At 50.1% G+C, this 21622-nt stretch overlaps 1 protein-coding gene and 1 non-coding gene across 7 annotated transcripts in view; one reads left to right on the top strand and one right to left on the bottom strand.

Annotated features, from left to right (window-relative positions):
• SHROOM2 (shroom family member 2) overlaps nucleotides 1-15254 on the bottom strand; it is a 134896-nt gene extending 119642 nt beyond the window's left edge. For 2 of the 6 annotated variants that reach the window (XM_027095558.1, XM_027095561.1), the window contains exon 1: nucleotides 14888-15254. In XM_027095558.1, coding sequence (XP_026951359.1) covers nucleotides 14888-15052 — 165 coding nt within the window. In that variant the 5' untranslated portion in view covers nucleotides 15053-15254. The remainder of the gene's footprint in view (nucleotides 1-14887) is intronic. The other 4 variants (XM_027095563.1, XM_027095564.1, XM_027095557.1 and 1 more) reach the window with 3 other exon arrangements.
• On the top strand, nucleotides 4071-4142 carry TRNAG-CCC (transfer RNA glycine (anticodon CCC)). The gene has a single exon. It is a non-coding gene; the product is annotated as a tRNA-Gly (tRNA).
• Nucleotides 15255-21622: the final 6368 nt, after the last annotated feature.

Genomic DNA, 21622 nt, shown 5'->3' with positions numbered 1-21622 from the left:
CAGCAGAAATGCAGCCCGGGAGAGCAGACGAGGGAGACTCAGGACAGCCCATGGACCCTCTCCCCTTCTCCCCGCTGCGGGGAATTCTGCCAGGGCTTCCTTCACACGTGTGCGCGTGCCTGCCTTTCCAGGATAAAGCAGGATCAGGCGACAGCAATGTGCAAGACAAGCCACTGTGGTGAGGCCGGGGGGCACCGTCTCTACAGGGCAGACTCCTCCAGTCCCGCACCCTGCTTTTCCTTCCACTGCCCGTCACACACTGCAAGTCATCCCCTGCCGCTGGGAGGCCTGGGAAGCGTCATTCTGTAATGGTGTCACAACACGCATGGCCTCGTTCTTTAGAAACACCTAAGGTTCCTTCCTCAGTCAAGGCAGGAGGGAGGACTGCAGAAGACGAGGCTGGAAATGGGCAGGAGCTGAAAGGTAAAGAACCTTCTGCACCAGCTAAGGTGCAACACGAGTTTACCTTTCCAGCAAGAGCCTGAGAAGCCCCGCCGGGCTCCGGCACGTGCACGGCTGGGGGTCTAGAGGAGGCTGGCGCACGGAGAGTCCCGAGGTGGTGACAGTACAAGACCGGTCCTGTGACTGCCCCGAGAGGCGATAACGGAGGCCGGGACACCGGGGGTGAAAGAGAAGGTACAAATACGAGACACTGAGGCTCCAGGGACTGGGTGATCGGTTGGCCACGGAAGGTCAAGGAGAGACAAGCATCAAGGATGACTCCTGCATTTGGGGATAAACCTGTGGGCAGGCCCGGAAGTGCAGGAGAATTAAGGTAAAGGAAGGTGCAAGCTCTGCATCTGCAACACGCTGAGTTGCAGCAGCCTGGGCGGTACCCGGGGGGCTCTCCCAGATTCTGGGCCTGCAGTGGAGACCTGAGCGCTGTCCGCCTGCCTCAAGGAAGCGCACGAGACCACCTAGGCAAGAGAGGAGAGAGAAAGGAGGGGCCTCCAGCAGAAACCGACACTGCCGCGCACGCCAACAGGAAGAGCCAGTAGAGGCCACTTTCACAAGGGTCAAAAGAAAGAGCGTTTCTGCGTGAACGAGACATCGCTTTCAGATCGGCAATAACACCACAGGTAATTCGAGAATCACACTCTGTAAAAGCAAACCTAGTCCCTGCCAGGGAGCACAAGGAGGAGTGTCCTCAATCAGCAGCAGACAATGTAAATTCACCTCTGGGGGTAAAACTGCACAAGTACATGCAGTGGTGTGAGGTTCTAATAATTTCTCTCCAAAATGCCAGCCCCTGAAAGTGGGGAGGAAGAGGGGAAACAGTAGCCCCACCCCAGCTCGTAACCCGCAGAGGCATCCACTCTGGACGATTTCATCCACCCTGTGGTGAGATCAACATAAAATAAATATGACTTGAGCAGCAGCAGGCCTGTCTTTTCAAGTCCAGATGTTCCTTTCCAAACTTGCATTCAAGATCCAGGGCATCTTGGGCTTCCCTGGTGGCGCAGCAGTTGAGAGTCCGCCTGCCGATGCAGGGGACGCGGGATCGTGCCCCGGTCCGGGAGGATCCCACATGCCGCGGAGCGGCTGGGCCCGTGAGCCATGGCCGCTGAGCCTGCGCGTCCGGAGCCTGTGCTCCGCAACGGGAGAGGCCACGGCAGTGAGAGGCCCGCGTACCACAAAAAAAAAAAAAAAAAAAGATTCAGGGCATCTAAACACTAATGAAAATTAAAAGAAAAGCTGCACCTACCAAAAAAAGCACACAGCTGTTTTAAAGACCAACGTATTTGATCAATACGAAGTACTCAGTTTTCCAGAAGTTAGGGTTTTCTTTTTTATATGCTTGTCTACAAAAAGCTAAATGATAAAACTCAATATATACCATAGAAACGAAACATATCATTTTTAAAATTCCAAGTGGCATACACAAAACTCAGCTTCCTTTAAGCTAGCACGTGATTCCAAAGATTGTCGACAACGTAATTCTTAAGAGAATTACGTTCAAGCAACTCGTAATTAGATCTGCACGGTACCAAGCAAAGAATTCCACAGACGGGGAAAAAAATTCAATATAGCTCTACTACCAAAAATAAGATTATTAAATGTTTTGGGTTGTTGATTATCTTTTCCGTTAGTTTCAATTTTTTGAAGATGGTTTGAATCTTTCTGCAACAAGAGAAAAACAGTACTGCTATGCTTACAAATTGACAAGCACATGCACAATTAGCACAGATAAGTATCACTGGGTTTACAGATTTACAAACATGGCACAGTTCACACAGATCAGAATTTCATCAGCAGCAGTATTTCATCAGCTTCAGCATTTCCAAGCCACAAGCAAAGAATCCCTTCACCTCCTTTGAAAGTCATGGAGGGCCACCGGGGTTCCCCCCACCCACCTTCCCAGGCTTTCGGTAAGCATTTCAACACCTGGAACAGAAGAGGCTCTCCTTCCCCACCCCTCTCGGCATCCCCTGCCCCCTAACCCTCAGATCCCCACACGAATGCCACCCTCCTCCGGGGACCAGCTTTACTTTGCCCTCGCCTTTATCTCCCTTTCCTTGATGGTCTACCTCATGTGTCTCTGTGTTCTATTCCCTAGGGAAAAGAAGAGCCTGCCATACAAGATCATAACTGATTAATCTGATAGAGGCAGCCCGGTTAATGAGGATTTAATGTAACCCACCCAGGCAATACCCTCTGCACTTGAACCAAAGTGGTGAGTAAAGCACAATTCAACCAGGAGAAAGGTGCACGCCCTGACATCATACCGGCGGGGCGGCCGGGCAGCCACCCTCCTCTCCTGTGGTCAGCCCTCCCAGGGGGCTAAGGAGCTGGACCGGGGAGCCTCCCCGCCTCTGCCCCACCTCTCCATAGCTCCCAGGCAATCGTCGGCAGGGAGGGGAAGGCAAAGCAACACGGGCTGAAAATTAAATTACCAGCTGAGGGAAAAGCTATGATGGAAAGAAGCAGAACTTCTGAGCACGCAGGTCTCATTTTACGAAATAAGTGTGCAGGGAATAAGCTACATGCTAATTGGACACCCACAGTGATTCCTTCTACAAAGTAAATAATCATTCCCTCTGTATGGGTGTAAATTAAACATTATATATCCAGTCTCTTAAAGCTAGCGGTATTCATTAAAAGGAAAACTTTTGAAAACAAACTTATGGTTATCAAGGGGGTAACGGGGGGGAAGGGATAAACTGGGAGACTGGGATTGACGTATGCACACCACTACACATAAAATAGAGAACTAATAAGGACCTACTGCACAGCACAGGGAACTCTTCTCAGTACTCTGTAATGACCTACACGGAAAAGAATCTAAAAAAGAGTGGATATATGTATATTATAACTGACTCACTTTGCTATACACCTGAAACTATACTATAAACTATTTATAACACTGTAAATCGACTATACTCCAATAAAAATTTAAAACAAACAGAACAAAAAAACAACAACAACAAAAAAGAAAATTCCTGATTTCTCTCCAGATTTCGTTTGTTAGAATGGTCCAACTCTTGTAGTGAGTAATCAAAGAAACGTGTAATGGCCCAAATACAACAGAGGCTTATTTCTTGCTCATATACTGGTACTACTGGGAGGGTAACCAGGCTATGGTCAGCTAGCTTCCTCCTCAGGCATTCAGGGACCCGTGCTGATGAGGCTCTGCCCCAGGACCATCTTCATTCCAAGACAACCAGAAGAGGAAAGCACGACAGGCGGTAAATGGCCTGCATCACTTCTACTTGCTTCTGATTGGGTAGAACTATGGCCTCATAGCTGCAAGGGAATCTGGGAAGTGTAGTCCAGCAGCATGTGCAGAAGGAAAAGGAGACACAGGCTCCAGTAAACAGATAGCATCTCTACCAAGCCTGTGGGTCTGACTCCATGCCCTGAAAGATTTTCTACTGCCAGAAAGCAAAGCGGTGAAGAAATGGAGTCTGTTGCCATGGGATATTTAACCTTCATCTTTCCTACTATTTTCACTTCCCAAACCACTTTTTAAAATCCAATTCTTCTGAATATCACATTGATCTGAAAGAGCCACCTTTCATTAATATTATAAAAAAGAAAGACCAGTATTATTCAAAAATACTTTAGGGACTTCCCTGGTGGTCCAGTGGTTAAGACTCCACGCTCCCAACGTGGGGGCCCAGGTTCGATCCCTGGTTGGGGATCCCACATGCCTGCTGCAACTAAAAGTCCACATGCCGCAACTGGGAGTACGCATGCCGCAACTAAAGAGCCTGCATGCTGCAACTAAAGATCCCGCATGCCACAACTAAGACCCGGTACAGCCTAAATAAATATATATATATATATATATTTTTTTTTCTTGCGGTACACGGGCCTCTCACTGCTGTGGCCTCTCCCGCCGCGGAGCACAGGCTCTGGACGCGCAGGCTCAGCGGCCATGGCTCATGGGCCCAGCCGCTCTGCGACATGTGGGATCCTCCTGGAACGGGGCATGAACCCGTATCCCCTGCATCGGCAGGCGGACTCTCAACCACTGCGCCACCAGGGAAGCCCCAATAAATATATTTTTAAAAAACCAGTTTTTGGTGGAAAGGAGGAAATAATCACTTCCAGTAGGCTGTAAATAGCACAACTGATGTACTGGTGCTTGGCATAAGATGTGTATTTGAATTAAATGCTTTTCTACAACTCCAATGCTAAACAGTCAGAGTAAGTACCAAAATCTCTAGGAGACACATTAAAATGTTGCCATACAAAATCCAGCTTAAAGTCTTTCCATAATAAATTGGCAATTTCATACATTAACATTACTTTTTTAAGAAATTTTTTCACATTACTTTTTATAGTTTTCCAAATTCTTAGTGAAGCAGGATGAAGTAGGGGAAAGGGGGGAAGGCGGAGGAGAGATGGAATTTAAATCTACTAGAACTAGGGCTTCCCTGGTGGCACAGTGGTTAAGAATCCGCCTGCCAATGCAGGGGACACGGGTTCGAGCCCTGGTCCGGGAAGATCCCGCATGCCTCAGAGCAACTAAGCCCGTGTGCCACAACTACTGAGCCTGCGCTCTAGAGGCCGTGAGCCACAACTACTGAGCCCACGAGCCACAACTACTTAAGCCCATGTGCCTAGAGCCTGTGCTCCGCAACAAGAGAAGCCCCCGTGATGAGAAGCCCGTGCACCGCAAAGAAGAGTAGCCCCCGCTCTTCGCAACTAGAGAAAGCCCGCACACAGCAACAAAGACCCAATGCAGCCAAAAATAAATAGATAAAAGTTTTAAAATGTTAAAAAAAATCTAGAGCTAGCTTTCCATACTGACTCATTTCACCCCTGTGTCAACATAGTGAAGTGGGAATGATTCTAGTTTGACAGCCTGAAGGATTAAGGGTGAGAAAAGGTTAAGGACAGAGTGCACGATTCAGCTACATATGCAAGACGTTCTCTCCAAACTGGAACCACTGTGGCCACAGCAGGAGGCAGAGATGACCACTCTCACGTCGCCAAGCAAAGCAGGGCTCCTCCAAACTGGCAAACCTCGCACCAACGTTCAAATCTGCCCTACACCAGAAACTTATGTTCAGCAGAGGAAAACACTACTATCTGAAGGGATGTGACCAGCGCAAAAGGAACAAGCGAAGCTATGGCCTTAAAGGAGTCATCATTCACCCACATGCACCAGCCTCCAAAAAGCACTGTGGTCACCCACTCTTACATACCTGCAGACGGCAAGGACGAACTGAGCCCCCAACAGAAGGCAAACAAACACACAAAAAGCAGCGGAGCTCAGAAACGGAATCCACACAGCAAGAAGACATTTTGTAAAACCAGTGAATATTCTCAAAGATATGAAAGAAGAACCATGAAACAAGATCAGTATGGTATCAAAAAGGAACATTCGAGAACAACACTAACAAAACAAACAGACAAACAAAAAACAAACAACTCTGGAAATAAAAAAAAAACCGAAAGCACACATTTAAAACTCAATGGAAGGGTTGGAAGATAAGGCTGTACAAAATCTCTGGAGAAGAACAAAAATACAGAGAAAAGAAAAATACGACAGAAAAAATTAGAGTTAGTCCAAAGGACTAAGAAACAGAAAGCTTTGGGACCTTCTTGTTGGTGCAGTGGTTAAGAATCCGTCTGCCAACGCTGGGGACACGGGTTCCAGCCCTGGTCCGGGAAGATCCCACATGCCGCAGAGCGACTAAGTCCATGCGCCACAACTACTGAGCCTGCGCTCTACAGCCCGCGAGCCACAACTACTGAGCCCGCGTGCCACAGCTACTGAAGGCCGCGCGCCTAGAGCCCGTGCTCTGCAGCAAGATAAGCCACCTCAATGAGAAGCCCGCGCACCAAAACGAAGAGTAGCCCCCGCTTGCCGCAACCAGAGAAAGCCCACGTGCAGCAACGAAGACCCAACGCAGCCAGAAATAAAAATAAATTAATTAAATTAAAAAAAGAAACAGAAAGCTCTGTTGTCTCCCCAACAATACTGTACACCTGCAGAGGTTAGAACACCACCTGCAAAGTAAGTGCCTAGGGAAAACCGTCTCCAACTCAGACTTGCACACCCAACAGTCCATTTACTGTCAAGGTAAAATAATGACATTCTCAGATAGAGAAGGTCTCAAAAGACAACCCACTGTGTGTCTGAATATAGTAAAAGATTTTTTGCAACTGGGGAAGATGCGGCGGATGAATCAACGATATGCACATAGAAAATCAGGCAAAGAAACAAAGCGTATCCTTACACTTGGTGGTTATGAAAACTTGTGCAGGAGAAATAATCATAGTTTGTACCACCAGGCTCAGCAAGTGTTGGCACTGGCATTCAAAATAACACACACACCGAATACTGCTAACCAAGTGGTTCTCAAAGGGGGCAATTTATTTTATTTTTTTGCAAATGCTGTAACATTTTATTCTGTCAATTATGAGACGAAAAACAAATTTTAAAAATAAATTTTGTCTTTAAATAACTTTTTCTACATATTAGCAAGATGCTTTAGCATTTATTTTTTTTTGTATTCATATTAGTTTTCCTTTTCTAACATCCTCATTGGAGTACAATTGCTCCACAATGGTGTGTCGGCCCCTGATGTACCACAAAGCGGGTCAGCCACCCGCATACATACATCCCCACGTCTCCTCCCTCTTTTGCCTCCCTCCCTCCCACCCTCCCTATCTCACCCCTCCAGGTGGTCACAAAGCACCGAGCTGATCTCCCCGTGCCACGCGGCCGCCCCCCACCAGCCATCTTCCCCACCCATTAATCTGTCGACGGACAGCCAGGATGCCCCCAGGTCCTGGCCCCCGCAAAGAGCGCCGCAATGAACACCGTGGCACATGACTCTCCCCCGAACCATGGTCTTCTCAGCGCACAGGGTTTGTTTTTTTTTTAATTTTATTTTTTTTATTGAAGTTGAGTTGATTTACAATGTGCGCCAATCTCTGCTGTACAGCAAAGTGACCCAGTTCTACACATAGAGACATTCTTTTTTTTTAATATTCTTTTCCATTATTGCTTGCCACAGGATTCTGAATACAGTTCCCCGTGCTCTACAGCAGGACCCTATTGTTTATCCATCCTACATACAATAGTTTACATCTGCTCATCCCAAACTCCCAGTTCAAAGGGGGCGATTTTTGTCTCCCAGTGGACATCTGGCAACGTCTGGAGACGTTTCTGACCATCTCAGCTACCGGAGACGGAGGAATCTGTACTGGCTTCTCGGGGGTGGAGGCCAGGAATGCTGCTCCCACAGGGCACAGGACGGCCCCCCACGACAAAGAACTAGGTGGCCCCAAACGTCAGTGATGCTAAGGTTGAAAAAACCCTCTTTTAACCAAAATTATGATGTAGTTACGTTGGGAGTATGGGGGCCCAAGGTATGTGTCTGGGTAGCTGGTGTGGAAAAAAAGACTATGTCCCAAGCTCCCATAGTGGGAAGTCAACAGTTATCCCGAAAGGGAACAATGAAAGTAGCAGCCGTATAGAATATGGGCAAATGCCCAAAGAAATCAGCTAAAAAGTTTCAATAGCTTCTCTAGGGAAGAGGAAATGACAGTGGGGAACTGCTGGTATGATAACAAGCCCTGCAGAACTATTTGATTATTTCAACCCTGCAAGAGCCACTCTGATAAAAATAAAAACAAATCTCAAAAAGATACACTAAAAAAAAAAAAAAGATACACTAACATTTTGTGTCTTTCCTCCCTGGAATAAGTAAAATGTTGCCTTTAGAGCCCACACAATCTACCCTGCCTGGGTTCTTGTTGACCTTCACAATTTGCCTTTGATCTGAAAGTCTTAGTCACCTTTGGCCAAAAGAAAGACAATCCCAACCCTTCCCAGGCCACGTAGAGCACTGTTCTTCCAGACCCATCCCACAGAGGCGGCAGACATTACCTCCAACTTCATACCCAGCAGATTTCAGAAAAACAGCCCAGGTTAAAAAAAAAAAAAGTCCCCTCTGCATTGCAATTCAGAATATCCTGGCTTTTCAGAACAACCTTAGTTGTTCGAACCTAAAATAAAGTTAGTCCAATTATTTTTTAACCATATCCTACCGTCGTCCTTCCACTAAGATATGTTCCCCCAAAGAGAGGCCTTAACGTTCGCACTGGTCAGGGAAACAGGCTCCACCTACCACAGGGCCATGCAAATATCGAATCCAGCAAGGTAACAGGAAAACAATTCTTCCAGAATACACCCTCCCTCTGTTGAGCATAGGCAAGGTTTTAAAAAGACCAAAAGAGCAATATGCAACCCTGAGGGCTTTCAAAACCCTTCGTGTGGGTGGAAATTGCAGCTTGGAAGAGTGCGGCTTGCATAATTTCTCATCAAAGGATGGCCCCATGCCTGACTGCAGTGCATGAAAAGTAAAAGAGGTAAGACTGAATAAAAAGTCTGTTCAGCCTTTAAGTCCTTAAATTATCTCGTTGACTGTTTACACTGCGCCCAGTGTACAAGAAGAAAAGCTCCCCAGAGCCCCGAAGAAATCCTCAAATCCAGGTTCATTTGCATGCTGACACAAAGCAACTTCGGCAAGAGGACAGCTCCAAAATGCCTTCCAAGTAGAAAAGCCAGCCCTTTGCAAGCTGGGAGCCCAGCTTCTTTGGCCGAGAAATGGAAAGGTGAATTAAGAAATCCCAGATGGTTAGGACCAGGTGAAAACGGCTGTTTTTATGAGCCTTCCGTTCTCATTCTCTTCTACATTTAGCTCTCGGGCAAACCTGTCTTCTTCTTTTCAAAAGATGAGTGTTAGGACATGTTACGAAGCACTCATAACCGAACCAGGAAGGGCAAAATCCATCACGATGCAGGAGTGTGAGGGACAGCTTACGTTTATAGCTTTTCACACTGTGGAAGCTTCTGGATTTATAGATGTGAGTCCTGCTGAATTAACTTCTACGAGAGGAAGAACCCCCCACCCACTGCACCTCAAAGCTCCAGCACCAGAGCTCGGGATGGGACTTGGGTCTCTCTGCCAGACTTCCCACCCCTGCACCCAAAACACCTCAAGAGGACCAGGGGTAAGAACTAACAGGACCCAGCTAGGCACAGGCTGGGACAGGGGAATAAAGATATATCTGCATGCCAGCTGGCAAGACAGGTCTTGCCTTTCCACCAACTGGAAAGGGGTTTCAGCACAGGAAAGAAAACTCACCCTTCTTTTTTTTTTTTAACCGTACTATTAATTTTTAAATACAAATGAGTCTCTGGCATTACACTCCTCTGAACAATCAGCAAACTGCAGCTGGCCTCCAAGAGGCTGGGATCTCACAGTGCCCAGGAGTTGCCTCGGCCATAACAGTACCCACAGCACCTGGGTCTGCCGAGGAGGGGCGCCCAGCCCTCGCCCACCCACCATTTATTTCTATAGAGCCCTGGGAAAGCGGCAGCGGTCCTTAGATGGGTGCTGACGTGGGATTGTACTTCGACACCGACATCGAGCAAAACCCAGAGAGGCTGAGATCCATCGGTTCCCGATACACAGCTGAATTCAACACACCCCCCCACCCTTTTTCACAGCCTTCAGTGGTAACTGATAAAGAACTTGGCTCTTGGGGGCAAATATAAGGACGTCCAGACAACAACTTGTCCTGACCAGGGTTGCCAGGTCACCAACGACCGTGACTCAGCACAGCCCATGAAACGGAGCCCCTTTCAGACCACCGCGGAAGGGACCTCCCACCCCCAACCACCGCGGAAGGGACCTCCCACCCCCAACCGACAGCTAGTCTCTGCCCCAAGCCTCCACCATCAGGAGCTCTAACGGCTGACACAGGACATGTGCCACCTGGGTGTGTGGGCCAACCCCCCAGAAACGTGCCCCGCTTCCCCTCCACCCCGCCTTCAGTGTGCAGACCAAGAAGGACGTTTAAGGACACGGCCTGGCATCCAGCGAACGCCGCACGGTCCGAAGGCTCCCAAGAGGGTGCATAGGCTGGGCACCCCAAGCCCCAGCTCCCCCGCACCACCCCCCAGGACGGCTCTGGTCCCCAAAGGCAACCTGAAAATCAACGGGTTCCCAAAGGAGCCGCCCGTGGGACCAGGCCAGGCCCAAATTACTGTCCTCTTTGGAGCTCCTGGCTGAGGCTCTCTCGCATTCTTGGCGGGAAGGGGCGGGGAGGGCTAAGAAACGGTGAAAAGGAGGGCCAGGGGCTTCATTCCTTCCCCGGTTCACAAACATTCCTGAGGCCGAAGGGGGCCTGCTGACACCCAGCTGGCCCACTTAAGGTTTCCTAACGAATCCCCAAGGGCCCTCCCCTCCTGGAGTTCTAGCCCCTCCAGGGCCACGCTAGAAAGCAGGCCCTAGCCACGCCCACGGAACTTCTACACTTGCTGAGCTGATGGGGAAAGAAGGCGCCACGCACACAGCAGGACCACGTACAACATCGCACCTGCTTACACAGGTCCTGAGAGGCCCCGCGTCAAAGCACAGTCTCGGAAACACTAACAAGTCAGAGTCTTTGGAGTTTCTTAAGGCACGGACGTTATTTCTGCTCCCCTCCGACGGCAGTATGAAACACTGGGGTTCTGTGTCTCTTCCAGCCCTGGTAATACCTCAAGCTGCAAGTCAGTGTCAATGGAACGAACGGTCACAAATCTGGTTGCCACCTTGCTGGGGGACTTCAAGTGTGCGCTTTGAATTCCAGGAATGCCACTCCCGGGAAGTCAGTATCCCTGTAACTTCAACCGACCCAGAGAAAAGGCAGTCCTCCCCGGGCAGCCCCGCTGAATGCCCATGAAACACAGCACTCGGGAGTTCCTGCTTCCATTTCCTTTTTCCAGATACAAAAATGCAGATGAAGCAAGTATTTGTTTGAGTTTTACTATGTAAATAAAGCCTATCGCCAGGGCCAGCGAGCGCTTAGGAAGAAAACAGCCTTCCCCGCCAAAGCTGACTATGCCAGGGGCCTCTGAGTGTCTTCAGAAAGAAGAATTCAGCGCACGCGTTCAAAGCTAAAATCCTTTCAAAGCTAAAGGGATGTACAGTCACTCTAGCGAGAGTGACCTGTGCCCGGGAGACATCTGGCAACGTGTGCAGACTTTTCTGGTTGTCACAACTGGGAGGTGGTGTCAGTGGGCAAAGGCCAGGGCTGCTGCTGGACACCCTACAATGCACAGGACAGCGCCCCCGCCCCCAGCAAAGACACATCCAGGCCAGAACATCTGTAGTGCCAAGGTTGAAATACCCTCATAGGATGTGACAAAGTTACTGAAGATGGCATTGCAAGGGATTCCAGACAAGAGCAGATGGCAGCACGTGGAGAGAAAGCAGAGACGTGCAGGGTCAAGACCTGGTCCTGAGGACCCTTCTCAAGATTTGCCAGGTTTGTGACCTCAGGGCACACCACTGAACCCTCCTTGGCCTTAGCTGTTCCATCTACAAAATGGGCTAATGAAACTCCATCAAGGGGCTTCCCTGGTGGCGCAGTGGTTAAGAATCCGCCTGCCAATGCAGGGGACACGGGTTCAAGCCTTCATCCGGGAAGATCCCACACGCTGCGGAGCAACTAAGCCTGTGCGCCGCAACTACTGAGCCTGCGCTCTAGAGCCCGCGAGCCACAACTACTGAGCCCACGAGCCACGACTACTGAAGCCCACGCGCCTAGAGCCCGTGCTCCGCAACAAGAGAAGCCACTGCAATGAGAAGCCCGCGCACCGCAATGAAGAGTAGCCCCCCCTTGCCGCAACTAGAGAAAGCCCGTGGGCAGCAACAAACACCCAACACAGCCAAAAATAAATGAATGAATAAATAAATAAAATAAAAAACTCCATCAGGAGATCAGGGATTGAGCCAGCCTTGTTCTTGGCATCACTTCCAGTTCTAAGATGTACACTCCTATGAGGCTTTCAACTGAGACATCATCATCGTAAACAGAGTGCATCCTCCTACATTGGATCAAGCTTCTTCCAAGTCAGATTGTTAGAAATGAGCTGTATAATATCCCAGGGCTCTAATATGTAACAATTTAATTACAAGGTTTTTTAAATGCAAAAAAAAAAAAAAGCCATTAGAAGGCCTATTATTTAACGAGCCCTAAAGATTTTTTAGTAGGTACTGGGAAAGGAAGATTCAAAGCTTGGATTCATCTACATTCTGGAGGTGGAACTAATTTCCCCAGTCTCCATCACAACAGTCTATTTCCATTTTTTAAGTGATTATAATGGACACACTTTCCTTTATCCTTCTCTAATAATGTGACAGTTAATTACCAGCTGTTGGATTGTAAACATGCATCAGTGATGACTTAATGCAGGAGAAAAGACAAGTAGGTGAAATACTGCAAATACCCTGCAATACAATGTGTGGTTAAGGAATATATACATGCATGTGTGAGCACACGTGTGTGCGCGTGTGAGGACACGTGTGTGCATGTGTACACAAGTGTGCATGGAAATCTGTCACAGATGTCCCAAACTGTCCTGAATCCTCTCCATCCTAAGCAAAGAAACCACATATCTCCAGTCACAGTAAAGCACCTACAAAAACCAAGCAGCAGTTTAAGGGAGGGACATATGAGCATCTCAGATAAGACTCAGAAGCAGTTTTATTTCTGCAAAATCCTGAAGCACGATCTGGAAAGGCAGGGCGTGTACACCGCTACCAGCCTAGCCCTACCTACCCACACACCTTAGCAACTACCGTGACAGCCAACCCAGGGGCCCAATCAGGAGCAGACTGCCTGCCTCCTGTGCCCTGATTAGGCCCTGGTGTGTGTCCGTGGGTTTTACTGCCCACCTCCTTCAGTTTCTAGAACAGGGTCCTCTTGCACAAGCTGAGGAGAAACAACTAAGAACGCGCGGGGTTTTTTAGAACTTGAGGTACAGAGAAAGGAGGAGGTCCCCTTCTCCGGCTTCCGGTCAAACAACTGAATTTTAGAGTTTAAGTCCAGCTTTCTTACACTGCATAAGCCCAAAAAGCAAGATGTCATCTTAAATAATGTTTTACGATTTACTCCATCTGCTGTAAAGACAGGTCCGAGGAAGACAGGTTGAATTGCGCGCGCGCGCGCGCATATTCTTTTTTAAAAGAATCTGTAGAAACGATAAAAGTCTGAGTAACTTACCTGATATCTTTTTAACTTTTACCATCAGAAATGCCCGGTAAAACTTTTATTATTGAAAAGGCACAGGCTACTGTGCCTTAATACACGTATATGCAGGAAATGCCTGTCCTGCACAAGGTGTACACTCTATGGCTACTCCACCACATACATTTTTCCGAAGAATCCAATTCATTAATGGGTTTGCACATGGGTGAAACTTATAACAACAATGACAGCCTCTTTCCCCGGTTCCACATAAATTCAGTGCACGTCTCCCCTCAAAGTCTCTAGTTTTATAAATATAAAAATGAGAGAAAATAAAGATCAGAAGTTGAGTGTCTCATTTACTATCTAGACAACAAAGCCACACCGCCTCCCAAATTCAATCCGGTGGGGTGGGTTAGGAGTCACTTTAGTTCTTCCTGCTGTGGTGAAGCAGGAAAGCAGAGAAAACCAGTAAGTCACCTTCAAACGCTACTAGAAGCCAAGAATTTTTGCATTTTAAAGGGAACTTTGTCCCCAGGAATGGCGCGGCCCAGACCTTCCCAGAGAAACTGACCAACAGACACTTTTAACCAGAAGAAAACAGGACGACTGGTTTGCTGTCTGTGTGCTTTTTACAGGTTTATACGGGTTCGGCTGGTAAGTTTCAAGATGGTTTTCTGTTTCGAGACAAGAGAATTCAAAGTTACCCCTACACACACACACACACACACACACACACACACACACACACATTAGGAACTTATTTTGGGGGCTCAAACCCCACTTTCATAAAGGACGACAAAAAGTTTCAATTTGTTTTTGCAGGTATCCAGAGCGCCGTGGGTCTAGGGCTGGAAGCGAAAGTCAATAAATATTGATGGGCTTTTGGGAATCGAGAAGCTCGGCTGGCGGCAGCTGCTAGTCTGGGCTTCCTAGCGATAACGGGTGCAGGTCCAAGGGGTGCAGAAACAAATACCTAGACAGGCAAACACAGGTGGGGACGTCTCTGTCCACCCCCGGCACGTGGGAATGTCCCTCCCCGACCTCTGGGTAGGCCCACAAGTGCAGGCCGGCGCAGGCGAAGCCGGGAGTGACAGGGGACCCTGCCAGGCCCTTCCCAGGAGGGGGAGGGGAGGGGACCCGGAACAGGAGCCATTGAAACTGCGCGGCGCTGGGAGCCAGCAGGACCGGGAAACAACGCAGAGGAACCAAGGTGGCGCCCGGACCACACACCTATGCGAGTCCTACTACCCACGTCCTCGCAGGTGACCCGGGCGGACGCGCGTCCCGGGCCCGGGGGCGCGAACTGGACACCCCCTCCAGCGCTCCTACCCCCCCAACGAGTCCCTCGGCCCCAGGCCACCTCCCGGCTGTCACCGTGCGTGTCCCGCGCCCTCCGTACCTTCGTGATAACCAGCGGCTCGCCGTGCTCGCGGCCGCCCTTCAGGGTGAAGCCCCAAGGGGCGCCGCCGCTCAGCTGCACCTCCACCAGGCGCCCGCCATCGGCCGCCCGCGCCTCGGCCTCTGCCAGGCGCTCTGGCCGCACACGGGGCTCTGCGCCCTCCATGGCGCGGGGCTCAGAGGCGGCGCGGCCGCTCAGGCCCCCAGGGCTGCCCGACCTGCGCCCATGCACTCGGGGGAGCCCCGGCCGGCCGAGGGCGAGGGAGGCTCCCGGCGCCCCGCCGCCGCCGGCCACTGGCAAACTTGCGCTGCAACTTGGGAGGAAAGTACCGGCCCCGGACAGGGAGGGAGCCGGGAGAACGCGCGGCGCTGCGCGGCGCGGCGCGGCGCGGCGCGCGGGGGAGGGCGGGCCCCGGAGGGGGCGGGCCCGCGGGGAGGGGCGGGGAGCGGCGGGGTCCGGCGCGCGCTCGGGGGCTCGCGCCGCTCGGGGGGCAGGGGGCGGGGCGAGCGCTCGGGTTCCTGCGAGTTGCCCGGAGGGTGGGAGGCGGAGTGGGGGTAGAGGCGTGCGGTCCGGGACCCCCGCGGCCGCCGGCGGTGGGAGGGGCGGGGAGAGGCGCGGGGGTCGGGGGCGCGCGCCCGGGGCTCCCCAAGTCGCCCCGAGGCTGGGAGCGCGCTCAGGACCTCGCGCCGCCAGCCGAGTGCAGTGTACTGGGGGCCGGGGCCGGAGCTCACGCTCGGGGCGCGCGGAGGCCTGGGGGGCGGAGTGGGGGGCGCGCACTCGGGGTGAGGGGCGCGACCCGCGGGGCCAGAGGGCGGGCGGGGGCGGGGGCGGGGGGGCGGGGGGCCCGGGGGCCGGGGGGGGGGGGGGGGGCGGGGGCTCGAGGTCCGGGGGCCCCTCCTCCGTCTCGGGCGCCGGGCCGCCCTCGGAGGCTCGGGGCACGTCCGCTCGCTGTTCGGGTAGCCTAGGCGCGGCAGGTGAGGCGGCGGAAGCGCCCGCGCGGGCCGGCCGGGGAGAGGCGGGCCCAGCGGCGGCCGGAGCCCCCGGCGCCCTCCATCTTGGAGCGCGCGGCCGGCTGGCGCCCCCGCCTTTGTTCTCGCGGACCGCGGGCGGTGGGCGGCCGCGCAGGTGAGGCCGGGAGCGCCGCGGGGGTCCCCGCCGCCGTCCCGCGCCCACCCGCGTGCCGCCCGCCTGTCCCCGCGCCGGCCCACTGTGCCCCCAGCGCAGGGCAGCGGGATGGCGGGTCCCTGGAGCCCTCTGCGCGCGCCCGCATTGTCCGGCGCTGCAGCCCAGATACCGAGTGGCCGGTGTTGGCTCTTTCTATAGTTACAGCTGAGGAAGTCATTGCGTTCAAACCCCGCTCTCCCTTTGGTACAATTGTGCCCAGAGGACTTGACGTATTAGGTATGTTACTGTTCTGTAGCTGGACGCTAGGAAACAGCTGGTTCCTCGAAGACGCTTCATCCAGGTGATGATGCAGGAAGTAGGTGGCAAGGACAAGCCAGGAGAGCGCAGAACAGAGAGTCAGGGGTCCCTGAGTCCTTGTCTGGGATCTGCCGCTGTAGAGCCAGGACGAGGAATCTCAGCAGCAGTCCCAGTGTCTTTAGCGGTCAAGAGAGATTTGCATTCTCTGGTTCTGTGGCTGATCAGTTGCATCTTATCCGGACAATTGAAGAAGGAGAGCAAGCTCCCCTGGGCACCGGTCATGGCGCTGGGCACGGGGTTACCGCCTCATAAATAACTCTAAGCTGCCGTGTCCAGAATGCCTCTAGTTAGAAGAATGAGGTGACTTTTCCTTTGTAAATAGAGACTTGAAAGGAAGGTGCCTGTAAAAATCCATCTCAAGTGTACCTTCGCTGTGGTGGTCACATTAAATTGCACAGGACTAAAATACACGCCTATATATAAGCTTGGTGGATTGTATCAATTTTTTTTAATAAATTTATTCCTTTATCTATTTCTTTCTTTATTTTTGACTGCGTCCGGTGTTCATTGCTGTGCACGGGCTTTCTCTAGTTGTGGCGAGCAGGGGCTACTCTTCCTTGTGGTGCCGGCTTCTCATTGCAGTGGCTTCTTTCGTGGAGCACAGACTCTAGGCACGCGGGCTCGGTAGTTGTGGCGCACGGGCTTAGTTGCTCTGCGGCATGTGGGATCTTTCCAGATGAGGGCTCGAACCCATGTCCCCTGCACTGGCAGGCGGATTCTTAACCACTGCGCCACCAGGGAAGCCCAGATTGTATCAATGTTGACATCCCGGTTGTGATAGTATGTTATCATTTTCCGGGATGATCCCATTGGGAGAAGTGGGGTACAGGATACAAAGGAGGTCCCTGTATTATTTCTTACAACTACATGTGAATCTATAATTATCTCTAAATAAAAAGTTTAATTTAAAAAGTGGTTGGGGGGAACTTCCCTGGTGGTCCAGTGGTTGAGACTCTGCACTTCCAGTGCAGGGGGCACGGGTTCAATCCCTGGTCGGGAAACCAAGATCCCACATGCTGTGAGGATTGACCAAAAATAAGTAAACTAAAGGAAAAAAAAAAGTGGGGGCTTCCCTGGTGGCACAGTGGTTGAGTCCGCCTGCCGATGCAGGGGACACGGGTTCGTGCCCTGGTCCGGGAATCCCACATGCCGCGGAGTGGCTGGGCCCTTGAGCCATGGCCGCTGAGCCTGCGCGTCCGGAGCCTGTGCTCCGCAACGGGAGAGGCCACAACAGTGAGAGGCCCGCGTACCGCAAAAAAAAAAAAAAAAAGTGGATGGAGGGAATTACCTCGTGGTCCAGTGGTTAGGACTCCACGCTTTCACTGCGAAGGGCCCCGGGTCAATCCTTGGTCTGGGAACTAAGACCCCGAAAGACTCGTGGCATGGCCTAGATACATTAAGTTAAAAGTGGATGGGAAAAATAAATAAAAAGATGTATATGATCAACCAAAAGTTAAAGGACCATATAAATGCACCTAGAGTTTATGCACATCCCCTATCCCAAAACATGCTGCCCCCGGTTAAAGCTGGTATTGACAAAAATCTCAGTTTAGGGCTTCCCTGGTGGCGCAGTGGTTGAGAGTCCGCCTCCCGATTCAGGGGACACAGGTTCGTGCCCTGGTCCGGGAAGATCCCACATGGCGCGGAGCGGCTGGGCCCGTGAGCCGTGGCCACTGGGCCTGCGCGTCCGGAGCCTGTGCTCCGCAACGGGAGAGGCCACAACAGTGAGAGGCCCGCATACCGCAAAAAAAAAAAAATAAAAAAAAAAAAAATCTCAGTTTAAATCTCAGATCCTACCTGGGGCTGAAATATTCAGACCATTAGATTCACTAAAGCATGAAATCATTGCCTTCATAAATCACAGCTGAAGTCATCTTTAACATTTTATGTTCACTGTATAATCATTGTCAGATCACCCATCTGCCACTTGAAAGTGTTATACTGTCATTCCTTGAACTTAGGTGTAAATTTACCTTCATCCTTACTAAACATCATTCTGCTGAGTTTGTTTTTTTTTTTAATCTTCACATTAGGCATCCCTTCCGAGTTAGCATCATTTGAATATTTATAAAGCTGTCTACGTTGACATTAATAAACATGATGAAAGGGACAGCGCCACGCCATGTGTGGCCTGCTGTGAGATAGATGCTCTCCTCTCAGCCCCTCATAAATCTTTCATCAACATTCTTGGGATTACACAGTTGAGCACATCTGCCTGTGGTCCTGTCACACCTAAACTTCTGTATCATGTCTGACATATTATGACAAGACTGTCAATCTTGTGAAATTTTCACCGTCTTGTGAATGAAAGGCATAGTCCCAATTTATCAACCTTGCACCCCTTTTGAAAGAATTCAGTATGACATTGAACCAGTGTGGACTTCTAGTGGTGACAGCTTTCTCTTCTAGGAACTCACAGCTCAGCCAGAATTTCTGAGAGTGGAGTATGTTTGTCAGCACGTAGCTTTTGTCCTTCTGGAAAGCCCAGGGCACATTTGTTCTGTGTAGCTTCTCACTTTTTGGACTTTCATCTTCACTGCTCAGAACATGAGGCTGAGCATATACCCTCCGGACCCAAGAAGCATCCTCCAAGCAACCACACCTAGGCATCCAATAGCCTCGGGTGTGTGTGTGCCACCTTTTCAAGTCTGAGGCTTGTTTCCTTTGATAGAGAGGAAATAGGTGAAATGAAAGTGAGCTCTGCTTTCACTTGCTCAACAGTCAATGAATTAGTCAACCAAGGGCAAATTGAACTGACTTTCAGAGATTTAGTCAATAGCGAATCCTGGACTTCCCTGGTGGCGCAGTGGTTAAGAATACGCCTGCCAATGCAGGGGACATGGGTTCGAGCCCTGGTCTGGGAAGATCCCACGTGCCATGGAGCAACTGGGCCCGTGCACCACAACTACTGAGCCTGTGCTCTAGAGCCTGCAAGCCAGAACTACTGAGCACTTGTGCCACAACTACTGAGGCCTCCGTACCTAGAGCCCGTGCTCCGCAGCAAGAGAAGCCACCGCAATGAGAAGCCCATGCACTGCAACAAAGAGTAGCCCCTGCTCGCCGCAACTAGAGAAAGCCCGCGGGCAGCAACGAAGACCCAACGCAGCTAAAAATAAATAAATTTATTTTAAAAAATAATAACTAGTCCTCTCTATGAAACAGAGCTCAAATTATTTTAGTTTTTTGTTCTAACAGGAGATTTATAATTATAAGACGTAATGGAGGATGGAGTTCCAGAATTTTGCTTTTCCCTTTCACGTTGTAGGGCCAAGTACCCTTCAGTTAGTAAGATCAGGCTTTCCGAAACACCTTTCAGTGGGATATTTTTTAAAAGGCAGGCTTAGCCGTTTCCTACCTAACTCACAGTGTACCTGAGTTGGGGAACTTATGATTAAGACTGGTAGAGGGTCAGTCAAGATCAGGGAGCACAGGTATGGTGGCAGTTAGAGGAAAACTTTGACACAATGACTTTGCCCTTAGTCACCAATGTTTGTCATCTTATTCTTGATTCCTGCAAGGTATTGTTACAAACACTGGAATTTAGCTGCAGATCTTAGATAAAGCTGAGTCTGTACAGCCCAGCAACCACTTTCTCCCTCTCACAAGGATTTTACCCTGGATCTTGTTATTACTTGGAATATTTACAGATCTCTAGGCGGGAGAGACTTCGTCTTTCTGTGCAGGGGACAGGAGGACAGACCGCTGGGTCTCTCCATGTGCCTGGCACCGTGATAGTATTTGTGGCCCCCATCTTTGGAGTTTGCGTCCTAGGGCCCAGCAATTATAACTGCAAACAAAGCAGCCACAGCAGCTGAGAAACAGTGACCGTCATTCACGGAGAGCCTGCTGGGTGCCAAGCATGTTATTCACATGGACTCGGGTCCTCTCAGCAGATTTTCTCAGGGCATGCATCAGCCCATTTTACAGAAGAAGAAACTGAGACTCATCAGGGTTAAATAACGTGACTGAGGTCACTGAGCCCAGGTCCCCGTGAAGGACTCACACGCTACCACTCACGGGAACCAGCGCCAGCTCCAGTACCAGAGGGCAGTTCTCACTGAGCGACTGAGCTGACTTCCTTCTGTAAGATATTGATACTTAGGCATTTGACCACCTTTTGAGATTCCCTCGACCTTCAAATGCCAATCACCACAAACAGGCTGAAACCTTCTATGGGGAAGCTTTACCTATAAAACTAGATTCTTGCTGAGGTCTGTGTGAGTCCCAATTCCTTTACCTTTAGGACATGTTCTTTAAACTGTTATATATGTGAAGGGCCAAGTTTCCTGCTGGCAACTAGAAGGGACTAAATAAATGGTGCTTAAAAAATGCACACACACATATATATATAACAATACCTAACTATGCAAATCAGGAGTACTTAAAAAGAGAGTACTTAGCTGAAGCTACTATTGTAAAAGTTTTTATTAGGTTTTTTTTTTTTTTTTGGCTGTGCCACGTGGCTTGTGGGATCTTAGTTCCCGAACAACGGATCGAACCCAGGCCCTGGCTGTGAACGCTCCAAGTACTAACCACTGGACCACCAGGGAAATCCTAAACGTTTTTACATTTTAAAGTACATTTTTATAAAGCCATTGCCTATTTTTCAGTTTTTGTTTTGTTCTTTTAAATGAAGTAGCCAAAGATATACAGACAGCTCACGGAGCTCAGTATCAAAAAACAACCCAATTAAAAAATGGGCGGAAGACCTAAATAGACATTTCACCAGCGAAGACATACAGCTGGCCAACAGGCACATGAAAAGGTGCTCAACATCACTAATTATTAGAGAAATGCAAATCAAAACTACAATGAGGTATCACCTCACACAGGTCAGAATGGCCATCATCAAAAAATCTACAAACAATAAATGCTCAGCTCCGTGCTCTGTGATGACCTAGATGGGGGGGGCGGGCAGGGGGGAGGGAGGTCCAAGAGAGAGAGGATATAGGTATACATACAGCTGATTCACTTCATGGTACAGGAGAAACTAACACAACATTGTAAACCAATTTTACTCCAATAAAAAATAAATTAAAAAAATAAAGTAGCCAATGAGCATCTATTTCTTGAGCCCTTTTTACTTGTCCAACAGCAGGGAGGGCTTGCGAAGGAATGTAAAGGATGCCGGAAATATGAAACATTAACTGTGGCTGTGAGGGAAAAAATCATGAACCACCCTGAAACAATTAGAGCACAATTACAGGCAAAACGTCTTTTAGATGCAAAAGTTTCAGCAGGAAAGAAATCCAA

Source organism: Aethalodelphis obliquidens, unplaced genomic scaffold (genome assembly GCF_003676395.1).
Source record: "Aethalodelphis obliquidens isolate GAN/ISIS:26980383/991018 unplaced genomic scaffold, ASM367639v1 scaffold91, whole genome shotgun sequence".
NCBI classification, from domain to species: domain Eukaryota; kingdom Metazoa; phylum Chordata; class Mammalia; order Artiodactyla; family Delphinidae; genus Aethalodelphis; species Aethalodelphis obliquidens.
This window is presented reverse-complemented; position numbering and strand designations above follow the sequence as displayed.